The sequence below is a fragment of the Lepisosteus oculatus genome, chromosome 27, assembly GCF_040954835.1.
Source record: "Lepisosteus oculatus isolate fLepOcu1 chromosome 27, fLepOcu1.hap2, whole genome shotgun sequence".
Classification (NCBI taxonomy): Eukaryota; Metazoa; Chordata; class Actinopteri; order Semionotiformes; family Lepisosteidae; genus Lepisosteus; species Lepisosteus oculatus.
The window spans coordinates 2004364-2029298 of record NC_090722.1 but is presented as its reverse complement, the minus strand read 5'-3'; the positions used below and the strand labels follow the sequence as shown (position 1 = coordinate 2029298).

At 47.5% G+C, this 24935-nt stretch overlaps 2 protein-coding genes across 2 annotated transcripts in view; both read left to right on the top strand.

Moving 5' to 3' along the window:
* Positions 1-23036, top strand: part of LOC138225310 (maestro heat-like repeat-containing protein family member 1) — a 37202-nt gene extending 14166 nt beyond the window's left edge. The window contains exon 7 of the mRNA XM_069185116.1: positions 22826-23036. Within this exon, the coding sequence (XP_069041217.1) occupies positions 22826-22871 (46 nt within the window). The 3' untranslated portion in view covers positions 22872-23036. The remainder of the gene's footprint in view (positions 1-22825) is intronic.
* A 75-nt stretch (positions 23037-23111) lies between these two features.
* On the top strand, positions 23112-24702 carry LOC138225307 (fish-egg lectin-like). Its single transcript, XM_069185113.1, has 4 exons — positions 23112-23200; positions 23571-23816; positions 23995-24337; positions 24425-24702. Exons 1-4 carry the CDS (start codon positions 23152-23154, stop codon positions 24564-24566), a joined length of 780 nt encoding a protein of 259 aa, XP_069041214.1. The 5' UTR covers positions 23112-23151; the 3' UTR covers positions 24567-24702.
* Positions 24703-24935: the final 233 nt, after the last annotated feature.

Below are 24935 nucleotides of genomic sequence, written 5' to 3'. Positions count from 1 at the left end.
GGAGGGGTTATTACTTTAATGCCTGAAGAGTTTTTATCTTATTTTTTTACTTTATTTTGTTTTAAGAAGTATTACAAATTTAAGTCGATAAGAATTTTACTTGAAGTATTACATATTTACTTATTTAATTCATGTTCATAAGTTTATTGTATTGTTTCAGTTCTGCAAAATAAAAATGTGCTTAAACTGTTCGACATGCACTTCAGTTCAGTGTGAAATTTCAAAACTACTAAAGGAACAACACGGTAGCTAACCAACAGTTAATAATAACCTAAAAGCTAACTCCAGGCAATAAAAAAGTTGTACTCCTTTTAAAGCATGTTCTATTGAAATGATGAGAAAACAATCTATATCGTGATATATATCGTTTCTGTGCAAAATTAAAATCTTGCTGGGCAAACGATTTTTTGAAGTTTTAAAAAAAGAAATTGAAAATATTGTAGCGTTTACAGGTTCTTTTCAGAACAAAGGACCAGTGGAGATGTGATTAACAAACCAAGCGCTGCTTTATTCATTAACAACCGCACAAAAACAAACACAGAATATACACGCACATGAGGAGACTGTCGGAACACGTACACATCTTTAGGGTGGTAATTACTTAACAACACGCTATACTCTTATAAGACTACACAAGACACTAGAACTACTATGACATTATTTACACAGGTAGGGTCGCTCAGACTCTCCCCGGCTACAACTCCTAGCCTGCCCAGCGGTACTATTAGCGCCTAGGGGCGCTTCCTCCTCACCACCAGGCGAGGGCGTTACACTGCCCCCACCTGAAGCGTCTGGCGTCTCGCCGACGTCGAACACCCCCCTCAGGCTGTACTCGTACTCGGCTAACTGCTGTGGAACTCTGCGTGAGCGACCGCTGCGCCGCGGTGACGGCTGGCGACCCACAGACGCCCCACTATCGGCCGGCCCGGCCCCGGCTGCTCCTCTAGAGGCTCCCCACACGGCTCCTCCTCCCAGGCCCGGTAGGGGGCCAGGCGGTCTCGGTGCAGGACCACCACTCTCCCCCGTGTTTGCAACCGGACACGGTAGCAGACCTCGCCCACCACCCAGAGTACCTCAGCGGGCCCCTCCCACGACGGCACCAGCTTAGGGCTGAGGCCTTTGCGGCGGCGCGGGCTGTACCCCCAAACCTAGTCCCCAGACTGGAAGGCAGGCCCCCTGCAGTGCAGGTCGTAGTGCCGCTTCTACCGGACTCCCGCCTGATTCAGGTGGGTCTGTGCAAAGCTGTGCACCCGCCGCATCCGCTGTCGCAGGTCCCACTCGCAGTCCGGTCCAGCCGGCGGTTCCGACCCGTTTCCGGGCGGTGGGCAGAAGACCAGGTCCACCGGGGTTCGCATTTCCCGGCCCAGCATAAGCGAGGCCGGGGTGCACCCGGTGGATTCCTGGACCGTGGTGCTATACGCCCAGAGTGCACGGGGGAGGTGGCGGTCCCAGTCCCGTTGGTGCCGGGACACCAGGGTGGCCAGCTGGGTGGCGAGCGTCCGATTAAACCGCTCCACCAACCCGTCGCTCTGGGGATGCAGCGGTGTGGTCCGCGTCTTAGTGATCCCCAGACGCTAGCACACTCTGGCGAAGACCTGGGACTCGAAGTTACGCCCCTGGTCACTGTGTAACTCCTCCGGCACCCCCAGCCTGGCAAACATCCCCTCCAGCAGTGCATCGGCCACCGTGGGGGCACTCTGGTCCGGGAGGGCGTAGGCCTCCGGCCACTTCGTAAAATAGTCCATGGCCACCAAGACGTAGCGGTTCCTGGACTTGGTGCGTGGAAACGGGCCTAAAACATCCACCCCCACCCGCTCCATAGGAGCCCCCACCTGGTGTTGTTGGAGGGGGGCCCGAGAGCGCTCAGGGGGGCCCTTCTGCGCCACACACACCGCACACGTTTGGCAATACCACTCCACGTCCCAGTGGCAAAGACCCCAATAAAAATGGCCTCGGAGACGCTGCAGGGTTTTTTTACCGCCGAAGTGCCCCATGCCTGGCTGGCAGTGCACCGCTCGGAGCACCGCCCCGCGGAGCGACCGTGGCACCGCCAGCTGCCACCGTACCTCGCCACTGGAGGGTACCCGCCACCCCCAGCGCAGCACCCCGTCCTTTACCTCCAAGGCCTCCCACAGGGCGCAGAGGGCCTTGACAGACTTTGGGTGCGGGGCGAGCTCCTCTCGCGTAGGCCGCACTCCTGCTGCCCTCCAGCGGAGCACCGGCCCCACGTCAGGATCAGCTGCCTGACACTGCGCCAGGTCTGACAGGCCCACCCCCAGCGGCCCCTCCTGGGCCGTGGCCGCGGTTCTCGCCTCCGCCACGGTGCGGACAGCCTCCTCACGCTGCTCCCACCGGGCGCAGTGGTGGCAGTCCGTGGCCTCGCAGGGGCGCCGCGAGACAGCGTCGGCATTGAGATAGCGAGACTCCGGACGGTGCACGACAGTGAAGTCGTACTCCTGCAGGATCTCTATCCATCGTGCCATCTGCCCCTCCGGCTCCTTAAAGTGGAGCAGCCAGGTGAGGGACGCATGGTCGGTCCTCAGCCGGAACCGGGTCCCGAACAGGTACGGCCTGAAGTGGTGGACCGCCGCCATCACCGCCAGCAGCTTGCGACGGGTCACACAGTAGTTCTGTTCAGCCCTAGTCAAAGCCCGACTATAGTAGGCCACTACGCGCTCCCCATCTGGCCCCTCCTGCGCCAACACTGCACCCACCCCCGAGTTACTCGCGTCGGTATCGAGAACATACGGTAACCACGGGTCGGGGTAGGCCAGCACGGGGGCCCCCACCAGGGCTTCACGCAACCGGCCGAAGGCCGTCTCACAGCCCGAGTCCCAGTCGAAACGGCGGTGCAGCAGGGCAGCGATGCTGGCAAAGTCCCGGACGAACCTCCGGTAGTACGAGGCCAACCCCAGAAAGCTGCGCTTGGCGTGAACCATGCGTCCCGGTGGGATGCGGATGGGCCGAGCGTCGCCGGTGTTGATTTCGTGTTGGACCAGGGCAGTGCGGGTGCAGTCCTCATCTTTCGCCGCAAAGAGATCCTCGTTCTGGGCGAGTAGCTCCTGGAGCCGCTGCCGCTGGTCCTGATCGAGGCCCTTGCAGCTCCGCTGGTAGAGGTCCTCAACGGTGCGCCTCGCTTCCACGCAACACTCAGCCCCCGCCGCCGCCGCCTTGTCTGGCCCCCCGGCTGACTCGGGGGCAGGATCCGGCACGCTCGCTCCCCGGCTCGCAGGCCTGGCCTGCCCCGGCGACTGCCGCCGCCGCCGCCACTGCCTCTTTTTCCCCCGGCTTCGGCAAGCCCGCATCCCTCGGCCTTCGCCGGGCCTGCCCTCCACCAGGCGAAGTCGCTCCCCCTGCCACACCAGCTCCTGCCGGCTCAAGTCCAAACTGGCCCCCACTCGCTGCAGTAGGTCCAGGGGTGGCGCACCGTCGCTGCACCTAGACGGAAGGCAAGCACCTTTTTCTCCCTGACTGCAGCGAGCTGTCCCGTCACGGTCTTCAGCCGCAGGCTGAAGGCCTCCCATCCTGCTGGGTTGGTGCCCTCGTCGTCGGGGAGGACGCCCGGCCGGAGTAGGGTTACCGATGAACCGGTGTCGAGTAGGGCCAGGCAGGGTTGGTCCTCGATTTGGCAGTGGAGGTACAGGCCCCGGCTAGAGCCGACTCGCCCTACAGTGGCGTGAGGGGCGCCGGTCTTAACAGCTCTCCCCGGAGCGGGGGTTGAGGTGTTCAAGGGGCAGCCTTCCCCGCGCAGAGCCGCCCCGTTCCCGTTTCCCGACGCCGATCGAGGAGTGCGAGGTTCGGGTGCCCGGCAGAACCGGGCTCGGTGTCCCCTCTTCCTGCAGCGGTTGCAAATCAGCGTGCGGGGCTGTTCCGCGGGGGTCGCTGCACTGGCTGGCTCCTCTTCCCCCTCGCTGGATTCCTCCGTCGCCGTCTCGGTCAGCCGGCAGGGCGCACTGCGTCTGCTGGTGCTTCTAGCCACCCGAACACGGCCTCAGCCCGTGTAGCAAGGGCCAAGGCCTGCTCCAGTGATGTTGGCGCGGCCAGCTGCACGTGGCGCCGCAGCTCCTCGGGTGAGAGGGCCTTGAGAAAGGCGTGGAGAGCCATCTCCCGCTGCCCCTCCCGAGGAAAAGCTGAGTATCCTCGGCGGGCGAGGAACGTGACATCAGCGGCAACCGGGCCCAGCCGCTCTCCTGGTCGGCGCCGCCGCAGGGCCAGCCTCTCCAGCATCAAGTCCGGCGCCTCCTCCACACCGAAGCGCAGCTGGAGAGCTGCTGCCAGCGCCGTGTATTCGCCTCTGTCCTCCTCCGGGACGTCCAGGAGCACCTGGCAGGCCGCTCCTTCCAGCGCCGCCGCCAGGTGGCCGGCCATCTCCGCCCGGCTCCAGCCATTCGTCCAGGCCGCGAGCCGGAACTGCGCCTCGTAGGTTTCCCAAGGTGCTTCACCATCGTAGCGACCTGGTCGCACCCGCGCCGATAGGTGTGGGAATCACTGATCGGCTCCGGCAGGGAGAGTATCCTCTCTCTGGGGTGCCCGCTGACCAGGAGTAGCGGCCAGTTGCCCCAATTCTACCGGCGGGACCACTACTGGGTAGCCCTGGTAAGGGCTGTGGCCACCTGTCGCACCCAGGAGTTGCTCAGGCTCCCTATGTGCGCTGCCGATGGGTTCTGTTTCTTTCAGCGTCAGCCGGCGCTTAACAGAATCGGGTAGTGTCTGCCACGATTTGTCCATCCTGCCTGCTTCTGACACCAATGTAGCGTTTACAGGTTCTTTTCAGAACAAAGGACCAGTGGAGACGCGATTAACAAACCAAGCGCTAGCTTTATTCATTAACAACCACACAAAACCAAACACAAAAACCACCAGGCGAGGGCGTTACAATATGATACAGTGAGTGTCCCAGCTTGGAACATTGCATGACTTTAAACGCTATAAAAAACGGGATTCGATCATTAAGAAACGGGTGATCAGCTTATAATGTTTGTGTACATTGTACGTTTTTTACTTTATAATTAACCCTTTAAAATACTTGAATTTCATGAATGGAGTTTATAACGAAAGTTCGGGAGGGGTGACAACAACCACACTCAATCGTACTCAGCTGTCGGTAATAAGCAATCGCTCCCGTCATCCTTCCTCCACCTTCTTCTTCTTCTTCTTCTTTTTCACAGCCTTAGTCCCAGACTGTCCTGGGGTCAGCTGCTTTGGTTGCTCTTCTCCATTTGTCTCTGTCGAGCACATCTTCCTCACTCACTTCACATACCTCCATATCTTTTCTCACACAATCTATCCATCTCTTTCTAGGCCTGCCTCTTCCTCTGTTACCTTCCACCTCAAATTCCATTACCCTCTTTGTTACTTCCTCAACGTCCCTCCTCATGATATGTCCATATATCACCGTAACCTCGCCTCTCGCATCTTCTCAACCACATCCACCACCCTACATCGTCTACGGATTTCTTCATTTCTGATCTTATCCTTCATTGAAATCTGCAGAATCCATTTCAACATCCTCATTTCAGTTCTTCTCATCAGGTTCTCTTCCCTCTTTCCAACTGCCAAGCATTCAGCTCCATATAGTAGTACAGGTCTAATCACAGTCTTGTACATTTTGCACTTTAACTTTCTGGGAATTTTCCTGTCACAGATTATTCCAGTTATTTCTCTCCACTTGTTCCATCCAGCTTTCACTCTTTGTTTTACTGCCTCCAGTGTTTCTCCTCCCTTTACCAGTTTTGATCCAAGGTATTTAAAGTCATCAACTTGTTTCAGTTTTCCTCCATTTGTCTCCTCAACATTGGTCATAGTATCTCCTCTTCTCTCCATTACCATTATTTCAGATTTTTCTGCATTCATTTTCAGTCCACCCTTTTCCAGACTCCTCTGCCGTTTGAACACTTTCTCCTGTAGTTCTACTTCTGAGTCTGCCATCAGTGCCACATCATCGGCAAAGATGAGTTCCCAAGGCACTTCTGTTCTTACCTCCTCTGTCAGTGTGTCAATAATGTTTATGAAAAGGAAAGGACTTAGTGCTGATCCTTGGTGTACTCCAACTGTGATTTCAAACTCTTTTGTCTCTCCCTGTTGTGTTATCATCTTCGTAGTTGCATCTCTATAGGTTGCTTGAACTAAATTCACCATGGTTTCTGGTACTCCTTTCTTCCTCAAGCACCAATACACCACCTCTCTGGGCACACGGTCATATGCCTTCTCCAAGTCCAGAAAGGCCACATACAGCTTTTTCCCTTTCTCTAGTGTCTTCTCCTGTAACTGTCTCATCACAAAAATGGCATCTGTTGTGCTTTTCCCCGCTGAGAATCCAAATTGTGAGTTGTGGATCCTGATTATCTTCCTGAGTCTCTTGTCCAGAATTTTTTCCAGGATTTTCAATCCATGTTCCAGAAGTTTTATTCCTCTATAGTTTTTACACTCCATTGGGTCTCCTTTCTCCTTGTAGATGGTAACCATACTGCTTTTTGTCCATTCTTCTGGAATTCTCTCTTCCTTTGCAATATTGTTTAGCAATCTCGTCAGCCACTGAATCCCCTCTTCATCGAGGTTCTTAAAGTGTTCTGCTGCTATTCCTGATGGTCCAGTTGCTTTGCCCACTTTCATCTCTTTGATAGCTTCTGTCACTTCCTTTACTGAAATTTCTTGGATTGGTCCACACACTACGTCTGCCTCCACTAGGTTCTCCCTCTCATTTTCTACATTTAACAGATTTTTGAAGTACTCCAGCCATCTTTGCTTGATCTGTTCTTCTTTAATCAAGACTCTGCCTTCTCCATCCTTGAGTACCGCCACCCGGATAATATCTTTTTTCTGTCTCGCTCTATGTTTAGCAATCTTGTAGATTTGGTCCTCTCCTTCCTTTGTTTCAAGTTTCTCATACCATTCTTTCCAGGCTCTTTCCTTTGCTCTTGCTACACTTCTTTTTGCTAGCTTCTTTAGTCTCTTATATTCTTGTAATTCTCCAGTGCCATCTTTCAGTGCCTTGTATGCTTTTTTCTTTTCCTTCAGTGTTTCCTGAACTTCCATATCCCACCACCACTCTTCATTTTCCCTCGGTCTGCCTCCTCTTGTCTTTCCACAAACCCTGGTAGCAGCCTCTTCTAGGATGTGGCTCATCTCAGTCCACTCTTCTTCAGCTGAAGGCTCCTCTGTTTCCTCTGTGTTGTTTTTCATTTCTTTCACCAGCCTGTTGAAATCTACTTTGTTTTCTCTCAGTTTCCACACTTTTGTTCGTGCTGGGTGTTTCCTCTGCCTTATTCTTCGCTCCTTCAATATTGTGATGTCCATCACCAGTAGCCTGTGTTGTCTGGTAACAGCCTCATAGGGCAGGACTTTAGCATCTTGGACTTTCGCTCTATCAATTCTTCTCACTAATATGTAATCTATTTGGGTATCATGGCCTCCACTCCTGTATGTCACCTTTTGCTCATAATTCTTCGTGAACCCTGTGTTCACTGCAAACAATTCAAGAGCTTGGAGTGTTTCTAGTAGCCTTCCTCCTTCTTCATTTCTCTCTCCTAGCCCTCTCTGACCATGTTCATCTGGATAGTCTGGGCATTTCTCTCCTAAATGTGCATCGAAGTCTCCTCCAATTACCACCATTTCATTTCCTGGGATTCTGCTAACCACTTCTTCGAGATCTTCCAAAAAGCTATCCTTTTCCTCCTGTGGTCTTCCTACCTGTGGTGCATATACGGAGATGATATTCCATAACCCACTCTCAAAAGCCACCTGTACATTGATAATCCTGTCTGAGTGTCTAACCACCCTCACTATCTTGTCTGCTAGGTCTTTGCACACTATCACACCCACTCCATTCATTTTGGTACTCTTTCCAGCATATAGAATCTTGTATCCCTCTCCTAGGTGTCTTGAGCTGTTTCCTTTCCACTTGGTTTCTTGCACACACAAGATCTCCACTTTTCTCCTTGCCATAGTTTCAACCAATTCTCTCCCTCTCCCTGTCATGGTGCCAACATTCCAACTCCCCACTCTCATTGACTTAACATTCCTTCCAGGCCCCTTCACCTTGTTTCTTTTCTGTAGCCCCCACTCTACAGTTTTCCCCACAGTAGCATAATTTCCATTAGTACCCTGTTGGGACACAGCACTAATGGCGGACGTTGTTAACCCGGGCCCCGGCCGATCCGGTATGTGCTTTGTGTTCTTTGCAACCATGGTTTTGGCAAGATGGTTTTACGTCGGATGCCCTTCCTGACACAACCCTTTTAGTTGCCTCTTACGACAGGCAGGGATACCCAGTAGGTATTCTGATCCCCCTCCCGAGGGAACATCCTTCCTCCACCAGACTCTAGAAATCCCAGTATGATTTCCTCCTCTCCCTCGCATGCGACTCTCGCACTCTCCCCAGGAGGTCGGCCCTCAGCCCAGCTGGGTAAAGGCAATATCCGCTCCGTAATAGTTCATCATGCTTTGATCTCGGGTGTTGTCACTCCCAGTGAAACACAACACACGTTTTGTGCAGAAACAATCTCCTTCTCTTCTCTTCCTGTGGTGTGAAACAGATCAGCGGGTCCGTGTTCCCCAGTCAGGATGGAGAACAGCGCCCCGCCCACTGCGTCCGTCACAGAGGGGGCAGAGCCTAGCAGCACAGACTGAGCGCTAATGGCACCGATCGCGTCTGCATTTATAACTTAGTGTTTAAAATTAATCAAACAATGTTAGTCATTTCTTTTTACTTCAAGTCCTTTGGTTTTTTAACAATTTCGACTGATCATTTGATAACATTGTTAAAGCAGGATCTTATTGTACTTCCTAATTATATTACACATGGAAAATAATGTTTTTAATCATCTTTAATGATTTATACATTTTGGAAAGGTTTCACCTATACAAAACAATGTACATATAAATTACACATTTAATAATTATTATGCATAATAAAAGGTATGAATTCAAATATAGTCATGAATATTAAAATAACGTTGGAGTCAATTGTTGCACTTTTTTCCACATCTTGTAAAAAGTGATAATTTACAAGACTTTGGTCAAATGTGCATTTGATCTGACAAACTAAAATCAAAATATCACAAAATGAAAGTAAACAAGTAAATTATAAAAAATAAATTTGGCACTAGTAAAATAAAATATATCAAAATAAAGTTCTAAAATAATGAGAAATAAAATGTAAAATATACTGAGAAAAGTTCCTTTTCCCATCAGCCCTGAGATGAAGCCCATCAGCAGCAAAGACCTGAGCAACGGGCTGCTGGTTCTGCAGAAGCACTCTGTTGCTCCTGAGGAGCTGCACATGGTCCATGTGAGAGGGGAGCTGTGGAAGAGCCCGGGCAGCTTCTTTCACAGCTCCAGCAGCAAAGAGGCATCGCAGAGCCGTGGCAAAACTGAGCAACTTGCCATATGAACCTTACAAGGAGATGCTCTCCTTCCTGCCACAGTCAGTTCTTTTCTAGCTCTAAGGATGTCATAGGAGGAGTCCCCCTGGGCTCTGTTATTGGTCCCCGTGTTAATGATCAGTAATATATCCTCGTTCAGGGCCTGGAGGTGGTACAGGTGCTGGTGGGCACTGCGTGTTGTGCCAGGGTGCAGCCACACCTGTTCTGCTGGCATCAGTGTTTCCAGGCCCCACAACATAGAGTCTCTGAGGATATGCACTTTCTTTGGACCTGATGGGAAAAAAGCCATTATCAAAGGCATTGCACGGCTACATCATAAGATAAATCTTAACAGGATATAAACTGTACTTGAATAACATACATATCCAACAAATAACAATGAACAACAGTGTAAAAATTATAACTCACAAGTAACTATAGACAATGTTGGAAACCAGCTATCACAAGGCAAGGAGGTTATTTACATCAGCCATTATATATAGAGCAGTAATTTCGTATTGCTGGCTCCAGGGATCAACTTTTCACCAGCCTCCCTGGCGCATCAGCATCAGCTACAAGATGTTTTCCTTTTCGTCTTCCTCAAAATTATCTGCATCTGACACACAGTGTAACATTAGCAACTGCCCGGAACTTAAGAAATCTAAGCAACAACCCTCACCTCATTATCCATGTGATCATCTAACAATGGATAATCAATTAAAGCCTAAAACGTGATCACCCTCCTCTACACAATCCACAACAAACAAGTCTCCTGTTCTATTTACACGGACTGCCCTGCCTGGCCACCAGCATTCACTCCCATCTTCACTGCTCACAAATGTGCTCCATTTTCTTGCCTACAAAGTCCTCTGCACTAACAGGAAGCAATTCTAAATAACTATTCATATAATCTTTCCACAAAGCAAACCACCACATTTTTCTAAATCCATCATATTTATTTAAAAACATACTCCTGGCCATCTAGGCTCATTTCAACGACTGTGCCCTTGTATCACACCTTCCTATCTTTCTCTTCAAAAGCATGTCTAACTCTCTTTCCTAACAAGTGTTCTGGTTTAATTAACATAAGAATTCTTAATCTTTCCATACAAACTGTTTTTCTACCTAGATCCCCAGCCTTAAAATGCTGCTTAAAAGCCTCCTTTAAAAACTCTACCTTTTCTTCAACAGTATGTCCAGATGGTGCCAAACATTAATCTTTGTCTTCTCTAGATGTACCTGGGATTTCCTCTGGCCTGCTGAAAACACTTTTTTAGTTATCAATCACCTGTTCTAGACTAAGCCTTTTCCCCTCCTTTGAAAAATTGAAAACTCCATTTTCATGTTTCATTCCTCTCACAAAGATCCTAAACCTCAACTGTGCTGTAACTGCAGGAAGCTTCTTGTTCTCATCTAAATGCCTCAGCTGCTCATCTGTTTCTTCCTCGCTGTTCCAAAGTCCCCATACTTTCCTGTCTCTACCGCTAGTACTTCCTTTGTCCTTATATCTCGTTTCTTTTTCTATCTTTTTTTCCTTCTTCTCTCTAAGTGTCTGCAACCTGGCATCTCTTATCCTATCCATCCTCTCCCAAAACACAGCCCTCTGCTCTTTAACTGATACTCTAGCTTGAGATAAAACTTCTGCCTTCTTTTCAGAATCCAGTTTTTCAAGCCACTGCCAAGACCTGTTCTCCTTAAACATGATCAAACCCTCAACAGCTATTGCAGTTGCTCTGACCAGTATTTGAAGTAAATTGTCAAAGATTCCCAAGTCCCTCTCATAGCTTACATGTGTCTTGGTGCTGATTCAAACATTTTATACATCTCCTCTGAAACCTTATCATACAGTACCTGCCATATTCCAAATGATCTGCTACCATCCTACAACACACCTTTACAAAACTAGGAAGGATCAATTCCTCTGCCTGCCTAGTCATATCCTATAATTCAGGGCTCCTCTATTCTGTGAGCTTCTGCAGAACAGGTCCGGAATTTGCCTCCATGTTGGTAAACAAGCGTACCTCACCTCTGACTAACATACTGCTATCAGCCTGCCATTCCTTCAGCTTACACACTAGCTCCCTGTATCTCGCATTCATTTCTAAAACGTGCTTCAAGAGCTCTCCACAACTGCTCTGTCACAACCTTACAAATAATTCCCAGTGCTCTGCATCCTGCAACTGAGCTACACTCAAAACCTTAAACAGTGCTTCTATTAATTTGTTTTCATCACCTACAGTATATCATGCATGAATTCCAGCAATTCAGCTTGCAAAAAATAAACTCTAGCTGCATTGTGGAACATTGCATTAATTCAGTAATCAGAGGGACATGATCAGATTTTCCCTGGCTCAACAAAAAAGATCTAAACTGTACAGATTTGCCACTTTTCTCACACCCTCATTCATGGATGGCTTTGCACACTGATCTAATCAATCTAACTGTACCACTCTCTCCAACCCTTCTAGGCATCCAGTCTAAACTAACACTGCCCACCTTTTCGCCACCAACAATCATCCCAGACAGAAAGTGTAACATTTGCCTCATGTGCCAAGGCATCAATTAAATGCAATTCAGAGAACAACTCATTGATAAGTCTGATCCTAGCCTTGTCTGTCTCACTGAGTTCATCAAATCCATATACAGTTTCAGGCAAGATATCAGTTCTGTACCGTGCCAGGATTTCATTAATGTTTTTTTCTGTACTTGCCCTGTCGCCAATTAGATTTGTAATTTTGTAGACAATTTCCTTCTCAGAAAGCGTTGCATCCGAATCCCTGCTTCCACTGTTAACAACATCTTGCACCACCTCTCTGCTCTCTGAGTCCCAAATGCATCCTGCTACCCTCCTGGAAAGAAGTCCCTGCAGTTCCATATTTATGGCCATATTAAGTGGTCCCATCTGTGGCAAGGCTTCAATTACTTTCTTGCAACAGTTTTTCTTTTAGATGTTTTAGAAACTTGTCTCTCTTCTAACACAAGATATTTACAAAAACTTTCCCCTGGCAATCTGTTGACCTGAATACCTACCAATTTATCCAAAACTATTCTGACTATCTTAGACCTTTCGTGCACGAATGCCCATGTTTGCTACTAAATCCATATAAGCCTCTCTTACAGCATCACTATACTTTCCTTTTTCACACGTGCTAATATTGTGACTCACTCTCCTGTCTGTCTCTGTTTTCAAGCCTTCATATTCTCCCTGCCAGAACTGCACCTGCTCATTCAGGTCCCTCTCCCCATGTGCTAAATCTGCTTCAGAATCACATTTCCTTTTGTAATACGCAACCTTCTGTGATTCCTTTTTTTGTACTGTATATCTAATCTTTTGCAACTGTTCCTGCCATTCATCAGTACTCTTCTCTAGTTGTGCCTTTTCCTTCTCTAACTCACTTTTCTGCAGTTCATTCAGAATGACTGCCTGCTCACATTCCACAACATTTTGCTCAAGTGTCGGAAGCTTACTATCCCTGCGTCTAAGCCTTTTATAAACATTCCTAACATTTCCATGTCCTAACTTTTCATTTGCCTTGTGTAATTTTGAGTACTTGAATTTCAGCTTCAGCCTTATAAAGCAGAAGTCCTCTGTTTTTTTCCTTCTCTACCTAGCTCTTTCATCATCTAGTTTCCTGCATTCCTCCAGTAATCTATGTACATTTTTAAACTGTGCTTCTAATAATAATAATAAACTTTATTTATAGAGCACCTTTCATACAGAGAGCATCTCAAAGTGCTTTACAAACCAAGCGTACAAATAAAATCTTAAATTAAGAGATATACTTTTAGTTGTAAAGGAAAACACAGTAATACAGTAAAGCAACATCAATGTCAATTTATGCTTGAAAAAGAAATAGAAATTAGGAAGGTCGTAATAGAATAAGAACAATAAAAGATAAATAAAAAAGAAAGATAAATAGAAAGAACAGAGAACCATTTTAACTAAAAGCTAAATTAAAAAGATGTTTTCAAATGTTTTTTAAAACAATGTACCGAGCTTGACTACCAGATAAAAAGTGGTAGTGAGTTTAATAATTTAGAAACATAAAAACAAAAAGCAGCCTCTCCACTCTTTCTGTATTTCACATGTGGTATCTGCAGAAGGCCAGTATTTGCAGATCTCAGGTCACGTACTGTATAGGAACATATAATGACAGACATTCAGTAAGGTACATAGGTGCTAGGCCATTTAGAGCTTTAAAAACAAGTAAAAGAACTTTAAAATCTATCCTAGAAAATACAGGTGACCAGTGAGGATCTTTCAAAACAGGAGTGATATGTGTTCTCTTTCTTGTTTTTGTTGGGATCCGTGCTGCTGCATTTTGAACAAGTTGTAAGGAATGTATTGTTTTCTTGGGAAGCCCACTAAACAGAGCATTACAATATTCGATTCTACTGGTAACAGCTTACATCTGACTTTTATTGTGGTTTAAAATACACTCATCAATGCTGATAGTTTCTAAGCTCTAAATATAAAAATGTGTTACAGTTCCCCTTTAAAGGAATACCAGAGATCGATGGTATAATGTTTACTTTCCATTCATATGTTGTCAGTTTCTAGAATAACATATCTCAGCTTTCAGTGACTTTCTGAAGACTGTAGAACATGCTTCTCTTGGGAAAAGTACTTTGAAAATCTGCCCATCTGTCCTCATACTCCATGTATGAGGTCAGATGGGAAGATTTTCAAAGATACACCTTGTCTGTCCATCAGTTGTGTAGAAAGAAAACGCTCAGAGAATTACAGTTTTCATGGCTGTAGAAGCAGTAGAAGCCCTGAGTCTGTGTGAGGAGTGGGAACAGATCACCTCACCTCTCTCTCTGCAGGATTCTCAAAATGAACTTCCTGTAGACTGTCCTGAAGCGCATCTCTCACAGTCTCCTTTTGAGAGATGTTCTGGGCAGCTGCACTGACACACTGGTACAGGAAGGGCTGTGACACCGGAGAAGAGGACAGTGAGCACTGAGCTCAGGAGGCTGCTCTGTACAGCTGCACTGAGAGGACATGTTAGCTCTGGAGACAACACACTCTGGAGACAACACACTGAAGTAGAGCGCAGAACGCACATTTCACACTGAATGGGCTCTCTCCTCTACTGGACAATCAAACACTGCTCATGGAAACACAGCTCACAGCTCACATGAATGAATCTAGCCTGAACAGCCACACACCTTACTACATCTAATACACAGCAAATTACAGACAAACCTGCTATGTCACTATGTCACAACACTAGGTGAGGAATAAGACTTTTAGTGAGTAAAAGTCCCAGATTCTCATGTAGCTCAGCCTTTTGTCAGACTCGCCTTCTCCTCAGAGCACTCTGACTGTGTCCTGAGTGAGCCTACAGGCCCACACCTCATCTGCCACTGTGCTCTGTGTGTTAGAGAGGAGCTGCAGACACATAGGGGAGGCTATCATTAGTCCCAGAACCAAGGAGCAAATTTGCTCTGGACTGGACTGTGACACTCCATCTGATCCCCAATACTAACCAAGCTCATAACTCCTCCAGGTGAGGAACTTCAGCAGGTACGACCAAAGCAGCACCACTTTCTAAAGAAACACAGTGAAAGAGGATGAAAGGATACAGGAAGAGATAATAGACAAGCTTGACAACAGTCTGCCTGAGAATCGAGCTGGAAGAGGTTTCCAGTCTCAGGTGGCAGAGACTGTAGACAGAGGCACTTACTTCAGTCACACTCTCATCGGCACACCAGCAGGCCAGCACAGCCTCAAAGCTCTGCCTCACAGTGCTGCTGCTCACACTCTGCTCGGCCTGAACACACAGAAACACACACATTATCCCACTGGGTGTGGAGCAGGGACATGCTCATGCTGTGCAAGAAGAGGGAAAGCCAAACACTTGGGATGGACTGACAGTTCTCAGGGCGCTGCTCAACAGGAAGTCCAAGGTTTTATTTCATGTTCATTCAGGAACATTACTGACAAAGAACCGTAAACTGCAGCTCCATACCTGGGTGGTGTCATCTGCAAGGGCACAGTTCTTTACTATGTACTCCAGAGCTAAGACTGTGGCCCCCAGCCCCAGGTAGCCCTTCTGCCCCATTTCAATCAGGACCTGCGACTCCAGATACTTCACCTGAGGACAGGAATAACAGCACATCCAGTTTGCAGAGGACCAGTCTGCACACGCTGAGACACACAAACACCCTCACACCTTCCACACACCTCAGGAGTACTTCACACATTCCCAGGCGCAGCAGAATACAGAGCACAGACACATGGCACCACAGTGAGGCCAGATCACTGCAGCTCTGACTGATCCTGATTGCTGGGGTTGTGAAGGGATGCCACAAAGCTCATGAGGACATACTCCTTCAGGGCCTCCTGGACACAGACTGAAAAAACACACAACCCTGTGAGTGCAGCCTTGGTCCAAGCAGCTTGACCAGATGCAGCAGATGAAGAGGACGAAGTAGAGACTAGGAATTGGGTGTGTGATTGTACACAAATGGCAAATCTTTAATTAATCATCTAAATATTAAATACTCTGCCATTGTTTTCCAAATTAATGTCTCCTTTTCAAAACCTTGGAAATGAGTCATTTTTAAGAAAAGGGTACAGCACATGTGTCAGGGATTGTGCTCTGCAAAAGAATGTACAGCCATTGTGAATTTTCACAGGTTCCACAATGCACGAGCAGGTATTCTTAAGACACCGTCTGCCGCCTGTACCAAACACTAGCGGCTGAGTCTAGCAGTCCTACCTGGAGCTCAGGGCCCCTGGGATCCTGCAGAGGCAGTAGCAGCACATCCTCCACAAGCACACGAGTCAGGTGCTCTGCACTGCAGGGAGCTCTGGGCTGCAGCTACAGTGGGACAAGGAACAACAGGACACTGTTAGCAGCTCTTCCTCAAGACTCAGCATGATGTAAACAGAGATGGAACTCTGACAAAAACTCAGTGTTACATCCTGCCAGTATATCAGTTTTAGAAAAATGAGTATAAGTTACATATGGCAATAAAGAGTTGAGTTGTATTTGTTTCTCCTGGGAGCACTGTTCAGGATCCTATTTGAAATTTTCTTGCCTCATCTCTAATGATGTTGACACTTTATAAACTTTATTATATTGGACTTGATTATGCTGAATCAGATGTTTTGTTAATTGTTTTTTTTTTTCAGTTTTATTGTAAAACAAGCACCATCATTAAAATAAATGATATGCAGTTTATGACCCCATGTGAAATCAATAGCTGTGATTTTAAATCTGGTATAGAATCAGGTCATTATGGGAAGGCTGTGGAGAAGACTAACTCCACATTCAACACAAAATGAATCCCCTGAGCTGTCAACCTCTGAGAGAATCCAGAAGGATCCAGAGTGCTTTCTGATATGTACAGCAGCTCAGAAAGGTTCCATTCACTGCAGGGCGGCTCAGTTGTTTTTCACTTCATCTAGAAAGCTGATTTGAAGTCTTATGTCTCCAATCATATCAAAGCAGGTCTTTCGTGGGCAGCCCACACTGGAACAGATGTTCCACCACCACAAGCTTGAAGGTCTTTGCCTGAACCCCTGCAGCACTGAACCGAAACTCACAAGTGAGTTAATGGAGATCCAAGACAGACTGTGAATCCCATGACTGTGGCACAGTCCTGTATGAGCTCCAGATTGAACCCCACGTGCTCATCTCTTTTCAATCTGGACTGGCAGATCAACGTTGAGAGAATCAGTGGAATGTCTTGCTTAAGACAGGGGTGACCTTCTACCTTAAACAGGGCAACAAGCAGCTACAACAACGCATCTAAGAAGATGGCGCTGTGTTAGTGGCAGCCTGCTACAGCAGCTCTGTGTCTTTTTGTTGTCTTTTTGTTTCTTTCAGTTAGTTAATGGTAGTGTGTTAGTGTTTTTTCTTCATACCCTTGCTGGCAACTAGATTTGCGATCACAACATGATGGATGCTAGGAAAGCTGAGATACGTTTTCTTGTTTTTTCTGATATTCGGACCTCTGTTTCTATTGGGTTGCAGTGCCGATAGCTACAAAGGCATTGTCTACACGCGGAACCAGCTGATAGCGCTAACACGTCCGGCTCTACTCACTGGAGAGAAGCCATCAGTTCCAGAGAAGCTGAGGAGGAGAAGCCGAGGCTGTAGGGCTGGTGTGACGCGAAAGGCAAAGAGAAGGAGATTTAAACCCTATCTTCCTTCGATCATCATGGGAAATGCGAGGTCCTTAGTGAACAAGATGGACGAACTTGTGTTACGCATTCCACTCGTGCCGCTCTCCCTTCTCGCATTCCCACGCACACACCCGGTAAGACAAGCTCACGCCGCAAGTAACGCCAATCAACTTCTCTTCCGTCTCTATTTTAGTTCTCCTTTTTCCCTCACTTCCCCGCTCACTATTGCGGATTCTCCTAGAGCTCCCTAGTGCGCGGTTTGAAAACTTCTGGTTTGTCTCAGGTTTTCGAATTCCTAGTCTGTCTTTCGTTTACTCTTTTGCCTAGTGATTTGGATTGTTGCCTCCTGTTCGCCACCCTGTGTACCGACTTACTCACCTGCCTCCTGGTTTTCGTTTTTTGCCTTGCGATTCTGCTCAGTGTTTTCTCCACTCTAGAGTCCTGCATATATATATATAGAGAATACAGTATCATGTGTTTCACCGAGACTTGGCTCAAATGTTACCATCGGCGGCTTTCAGCCGGTGCGGGCGGACAGAAACGCCGTGAGCGGTAAGAGGAAAGGAGGGGGCTCGCTCTGCTTGTCAACAACAGATGGTGTAATCCTGGACATATTCATGTTAAGGAGCGCTTCTGTAACCCGGACATTGAACTGGTTGCCATAGGACTGCGTCCATACTATCTGCCGCAGGAGTTTACATGCACCATCTTTGTTGTTGTTTACATTCCACCAACAGCAAACGCAGAGGCTACAAACAAAGCACCCTAGTGCTTTTATAGCTATTTCAGGGGACTTAAACCATGTCTCTATTTCCATCACATTGCCTACTTTCCACCAGTTTGTTAAGTGCCCGACCAGAGAAAAGAAAACACTGGACTTATTTTATGCCAACGGTAAGGATGCATATAGTTCCACAGCCCTTCCCCCCCTTGGCAGATCAGATTACAACCTTGTCTTGCTTACACCACTATACACGCCTATTGTCCAGCGCCAACCTCGGGCATTAGGACTGTGAGGAGATGGTCTTAGGAGGCTATGGAGGATCTATGTGGTGGTCTGGAGGCTACCAACTGGGATGTGCTGTGCGACCCACATGGGGACGACATAGACAACATGATGGACTGTGTCACTGACTACATTAACTTCTGCGTACACAACACCATCCCCACCAAAGACGTACACTGCTTTTCCAATAACAAACCCTGGATCACCAGCGACCTGAAGGCTCTTCTGAATGATAAGAAGAGAGCCTTTAGGAGGGGGGATAAGGAAGAGGTGTACAGAGGGAACTAAAGCAGAAGTTTAGAGAGAACAAGGACGCCTACAGGAGGAAGGTAGAGGACAAGCTGTAAAGGAATAGGGTGAGGGACGTATGGAGGAGCATGTGAGAGATCACTGGCTTCAAACAGGCTGGGGGTGCAACGGAGGGGAACCTGGAGATGCCCAACAAGTTGAACCAGTTTTTAACAGGTTTGATTTAGGGTCCTCTGTGGCTCAACACCCATCCCCTCACAGCCACACGCTCCCAAAGCCTTCACAGCTGCGACTGCCCAACACCTCCTCCATCCCCCACAATCATGGCCGCCTACAGCTACAACCCCCGACAGCTACTCACCCCCCCATCCCCCACAGCTGCCACTCTCCAACACCTCCGCCATTAACACCTGCAGCACCTACAGCGCTATGAGCACCATCCCCCAGGCCAGGCTGACCATCACGGCTGACCAGGTGAACAGGGAGCTGAAGAGGCTTCACCAGGGTAAGGCCACAGGTCCAGATGACGTCTGTCCCAGAGTTTTGAGGGCTTGTGCGGATCAGCTGAGTGGAGTGCTCCAGCGCCTGTTCAGCCTGAGACTGCGCTTGGAGAGATTCCTTGTGCTCTGGAAGACATCATGCCTGGTCCCGGTACCAAAGAAAGGGTGCTCCTCTGTCCTCAATGACTACAGACCAGTAGAGCTGACTTCTCATGTCATGAAGGCACTAGAGAGGCTGGTCTTATCCCACCTGAGATCTCTAGATAGTTTATCACTGGACACCCTACAGTTCGCCTACCAGCCCAGTTTTGGTGTGGAGGTTGCAATCATCTACATGCTGCTAAGGGCCTACTCACACCTGGACAAGGCTGGCAGCACTGTAAGGATTATGTTTTTTGATTCCAGTGCCTTCAATACTATCCAGCCCTTACTTCTAAGGAGGAAGCTGGAGGAGATACAAGTCGGTGCCTCCATGATCTTGTGGATCACTGACTATCTGACAGGCAGACCACAGTCTGTGAGACTTCAGAACTGTGTGTCTGAACAGGTAGTAAGTAACACAGGGGCTCCTCAGAGACAGTTCTTTCTCCGTTCCGCTTCACCCTCTATACTTTGGACTTTAAATACAACTCAGAGTCATGCCACCTGCAGATGTTCTCAGATGTGCTGCAATTGTGCAATTGTGGGGTAGGCATCCTCTCATGAGACACCAATAAATGTAGGGGTTTTGTGCATTTACTGGGACAATTATTAATTGTAGCATTAAGTCACAAAATGATTCTTTGATGGCTATTATAAGACCGACCCAGAGGGATACTCAGCAACGCACACACGGATACTAATACACCACAATACATTTATTAATACATAAAATGTGCATATAAACATAACAGATCTTATTGTGAGGGTTAGCAGAATACAAAAGGTATATATTCAGTCATGAAGAGTTACAAACCAAGAGGGACATACGTTCAGTATATCATTCATTTAGACCGTTTCGTAAATGAACTTGGATTACAACTTCTACACTAGATACTCAAAAGCAAGTACATCACTCATAGGAATTAAATTGATATAATCTCAGGTTGAGGTAACAATTGAATTCTCGAGCTGTAATGCAGAATGTTGAATACTCATCCAATCTGTGTGGATTCAGATCTCCCGCGGACACAAACAGCTGCAGGCTTGTTGCTGTGTCCAATCGGCGTTCTCTGGCTCGGTGCCAGGCAGTGCTGGTTCTGACTCTCGGACACACTGGCCGTTACGTGGTGGTCCGACCTAAGTCTGAGGATGTCCAGAAGGAGCTGAGTTTGAGAATGTCCAGGAGGCGCCCCAAGGAAGCCCTGTGCTGCCTGTTTTACCTGGAGGAACTACGGTCGTTCGTTGGCTGAAAGTTTTGTGGGCATTCGAGACCCACGTGGGGTTAACCTGCCCTACCAGTTCCTGATTGGCTGAGGATGGGTAACAATGCACTCTGACCTTAGGGTTGTAAACAACTTTGAATAAGACTCTCCCAGACAGTAAGGCGCAAGAGATGGCCATTTATTAGGGTTGCTGGAGAATCTCAGCTTTGGGAGTTGTTCCTTATCAGGACACTCTATCGGGTAGAAAAACACCTTAAATGTGAACCAACTGGAATGGCTTCTCTGTATCCAGCACCACTGAGATGAAGGAGAGAGGGACTGGCAAGGGAGCAGCAAACTTAATTCCTGTATTTTAATAAGCCTTGCCGCTACAGTGGGATGTATCAAGAATGGGCAGGAGGAAGAGTGCAGAGGAAGAGGTCAGCAGCTTTGTGGAGTGGTGTGGGGAGAACCACCTGCAATTGAATGTAACAAAGATGAAGGAACTGCTGGTAGATTTCAGGAGGAAAAGCGTCAAACATACTCCTGTCTATATCCATGGGAGTGGCGGAGATGGTGGACTCGTACAAGTACCTGGGAGTGCACATTGACGATGGAATGGTCTAAGAACATCGAGGCCATCTACAAGAAGGTTCAGAGCCGACTTTACTTCTTGAGGAGGCTCAGGTCCTTCAATGTATGTAGTAAGATGCTACATATGTTCTATCAGTTGGTGGTGGCGAGTGCCATTTTCTACGCAGTGGTAGATGCCATCATGGACAACGTCTCCCATCCCCTCTATGACATGCTTGTGAGATTGAAGAGCGCGTTCAGCAATAGACTGATCGAACCACGGTGCGACAGGGAGCGCTACAGGAGGTCATTCTTGCCTTCTGCCATAAGACTGTACAACGCATCCACTGTGTGTCTGGGCAGAGGCAACATTGACAGGGACCTGTTTCTGGACTGAACAGTAAACTGATCCAGCTGTTCTTTTTCTTTTTCCCGTTTAAAACTGTTTTTGGGCAATATATGCCAGGGACCTGTGCAATACATTTATATTCATATTTATATTGTGCAATTTTTGTACTGTTCTGTTCTTTGTGTGTTCTGGACTGTGAGTAACTCTTCGTAGTGCACTTCTCACTGTACTGATTGTACTGTATGTATAGTATTATTATTATTGTATCATTCGTTACACTGTTGCTGTGTTGTCTGTGTTAAGCTGCAATTTTTTAATCATGTACATAACCTTTTACATACCTGTAAACTATTTTGAAAAGCCAGGATGCCTTTCTAAATTGGCAGCAAACTAGTCCCTGTCTTGGAATTTTATCAAAGACGAGCCAGAAGAGGTGTTCTCATTCACTCAGTAATGCATTTATTCATATTGCGCAATAGGGAAAAACAGCAACCACCAGTCTGTGCAGCAAGTGAGAGCTGATTTTCAAAGTAAAATAGGAAAAGGTCCCTTATTTTATACACTTAGCTGATGCAACACCTCAACTTGTTTACTTCATTATGGTAGGTTGGTAAAACAAAGACAGGCGAGACAGTCATTTTCCAGTCCTTATAGGTCTTAGGCTAAGGACAGAGAAGACAGCTACGTGCAGTTACCCATCGCCTTTTTGCTGGGACGGAGATCAACATATTCTTAGAACATCCCATGGCCTTGACTCGCTGGGTACAATCACACTTTGTTCTAAGAATCCAGCTGCTTTTACAACACAGCTCTGCCCGTAAACAGACATATTTAGGATAAAACACTTTTTTTCAGTAACTTTCCATTACATCCCATAGAGAAAATCCACATGGAAGACATGCAAGCTCCACACAGCAGGAAATTCAGTTGGACATCAACCCCAGGAACTGTGAGGCTGCAGTCCTTAATCCACACCACTGTGCTGTCCAAATGGTCACTCGTGAATTAAGTGCTTTAAGAGCTACAGTATCATTAATTCCCCATTCTGAATGCAGGAACTTGTGCTTTCATAGATTTTAATTATCACTAATCCTCTCCCACATGACATTAACTGAGAAAACAAGACTGGACTTGGAATATTTCAGTCTAGGGCCCAGATATTTTCCTCTAAGTGCTCAGAAAAATGTAATCTTTAATCTGGGAGATCAAATCTGAAATGAAAAAAAATATCTCATGACAAAGAGCAAGAGTAACCAAACATTCATCTTTGCAATGAAACTATTTGTCTCGTTATCTAATTTAGACCACCCCTGACCTGCACTACTGGAGGATGTCACTGCTGGTATTAGTACTAATCCAGCTCATGACTATCTGAAGCACTGGGCTTCAATTTCAGTTCTTGTCGCCGTGATTCCTAAACCCTGAGGATAAGGTCTATGGAAAGAATATAATTAATGATGTCTTCTGTAATTGATACTTGAGTGATTCAATCAGCAGCTCGTTATGGTTCACAATTTAACACCTGGTTAGACAGGTGTGTGTAGGAGTGGACGCCCAGCAGCCTTGAGTATATAAAGGCCACTTTGGGGGTTTATACCATACATGAGGTTTGTGTGATCACTCATCAACATGGAAGGGAGAGGCTGTGTGTTGTGTTTGCTTGTAGGATTTTTTCTAGGTAAGGTTTGGGTTTCTTACTTTGACTAAAAGGAGCAGCATAAAGGCAGATGGGAGGATTAACTGCATGCTGCTAGTATTTAAGGATTTCAGTATAGGTATTTGATCTTGAGTATAGATGCTGCCTGAGTGTTAAATCCATGACATGGATGTTTGTGTGCTCTTGAAGTTCTGCAAACCTTTGATTCTCTGTGTATGGAGCTCTGTTCACTTGTGGTTGTTGCTGATTCATTAATGCCCTATTGGCTTGTTTCTTCTGTCCTCGTATACTGACTTAGTCCCTCAGTGTCGGATGCTCATGATCCTATGTTGCCCTCAGCTCAGGCTGCTTTTAAGTGATCATTGACCCAGTGGTGTCCTCTCCTTCCCAGTATCTGTGGCTGAAGCCCTGCAGTGTCGGGCTGTGCCTGGCAGTCTGAAGCAGATAGATGCTGGTGCTGGAAGGGTGTGTGGAGTCGACAATGCAGACAACCTGGTCAGCTACCAGGGCAACAGCTGGGTCTCTCTGGCCATGAAGGGGAAACATGTGAGTGTGGGGCCAGCAGGGCTCTGGAGTGTGAGTCTCGCCAGCCTTGTGTTCAAATGGCTTCGGGGAAGGTGGATCCAAGTACAGCCAGGTGAGGCTGCAGCTGATCTATATGGGTTAGAAATGATGGCTTTCAAGTTTATCCATGGCTAGTGGCTGCTTTCAGCCAGAACCTCTTTCATTCCTCAAGTGTTCATGACCAATACTGAGGAATGAGCTTTGCACTGCCCCCTGCTGAGATCAGCTGTATTTCTTGCTCTCCTCTGCAGGCTCCCTCATCCAGATTGATGCTGGTGGAGACAAGTTCGTGGTTGGTGTCAATGCTGCCAATTCCATCTTCTGCCTGAACAGTGGGCCTGTTGTGCAGTATGCTGGCCAGGGCAACATCCCCTGGATTCCTGTTGTGGGCTCCCTCAAGTACTATTCCTGTGGACCTTTTGGCTGCTGGGGAGTGAACAGGCTGGACCAGATCTTCGTCAAGCTGGATGTGAGTGGGGATTCCTGCAAAGGCTCTGACAGGTGGTACCCCATTCAGGGCTCCCTGTCCCTGGTGGAGGTGGGCTCAGATGGCAGTGTGTATGGGGTGAACAGGAATGGAGTGGTCTTCAAGAGGTGAGCTGGGGGAGGGTTTAATGCACATGGTTGAATGAATGACTGTCCTAATTCTGGGCTGCTCTAACCCTGTTCCTTTTCCTGCAGGCTTGGTGTTGATGCCTGTAACCCCTTTGGCAGGAGCTGGTGGGCTCTAAGGGCAGCTGGTGTGGCCAGGCATGTGTCCTATGACCGAGGGATCCTCTGGGTTGTGTGCAAAGATGGCCGAGTCCAGAGGTGCCAGGTCTGAGCAGCCTGTGTGGTCTGGTCCTGAGTGGAAAGTGACAGGCATGACTGGGCTGCATGAAGGGTTCCGAGTGGAATGAGGCATTAATGCCCGTCTTGGGTTTTCTCTGTGCTGCAATAAAAATGCCTGAAAAACCCTGTTCTTCTGTGGTGTCTAATTCTGTAGCTTCAGATTGGTTAATGATCTTAAAACCAGTCCTCCTGACTTAATGAGGAAGACTACCTGGCATGTCCCATTAGGCATTAATATCCAGACCTGAAAGCCCTCTACTCACATGGCTCTTTGCCTGAAATAAGATAATGAAACACCTAGTCTCTTTCCACAGTGGCTTAGTCCCAGTTTTGTGCATGACTGGATTAGCTAGAGTGCCCC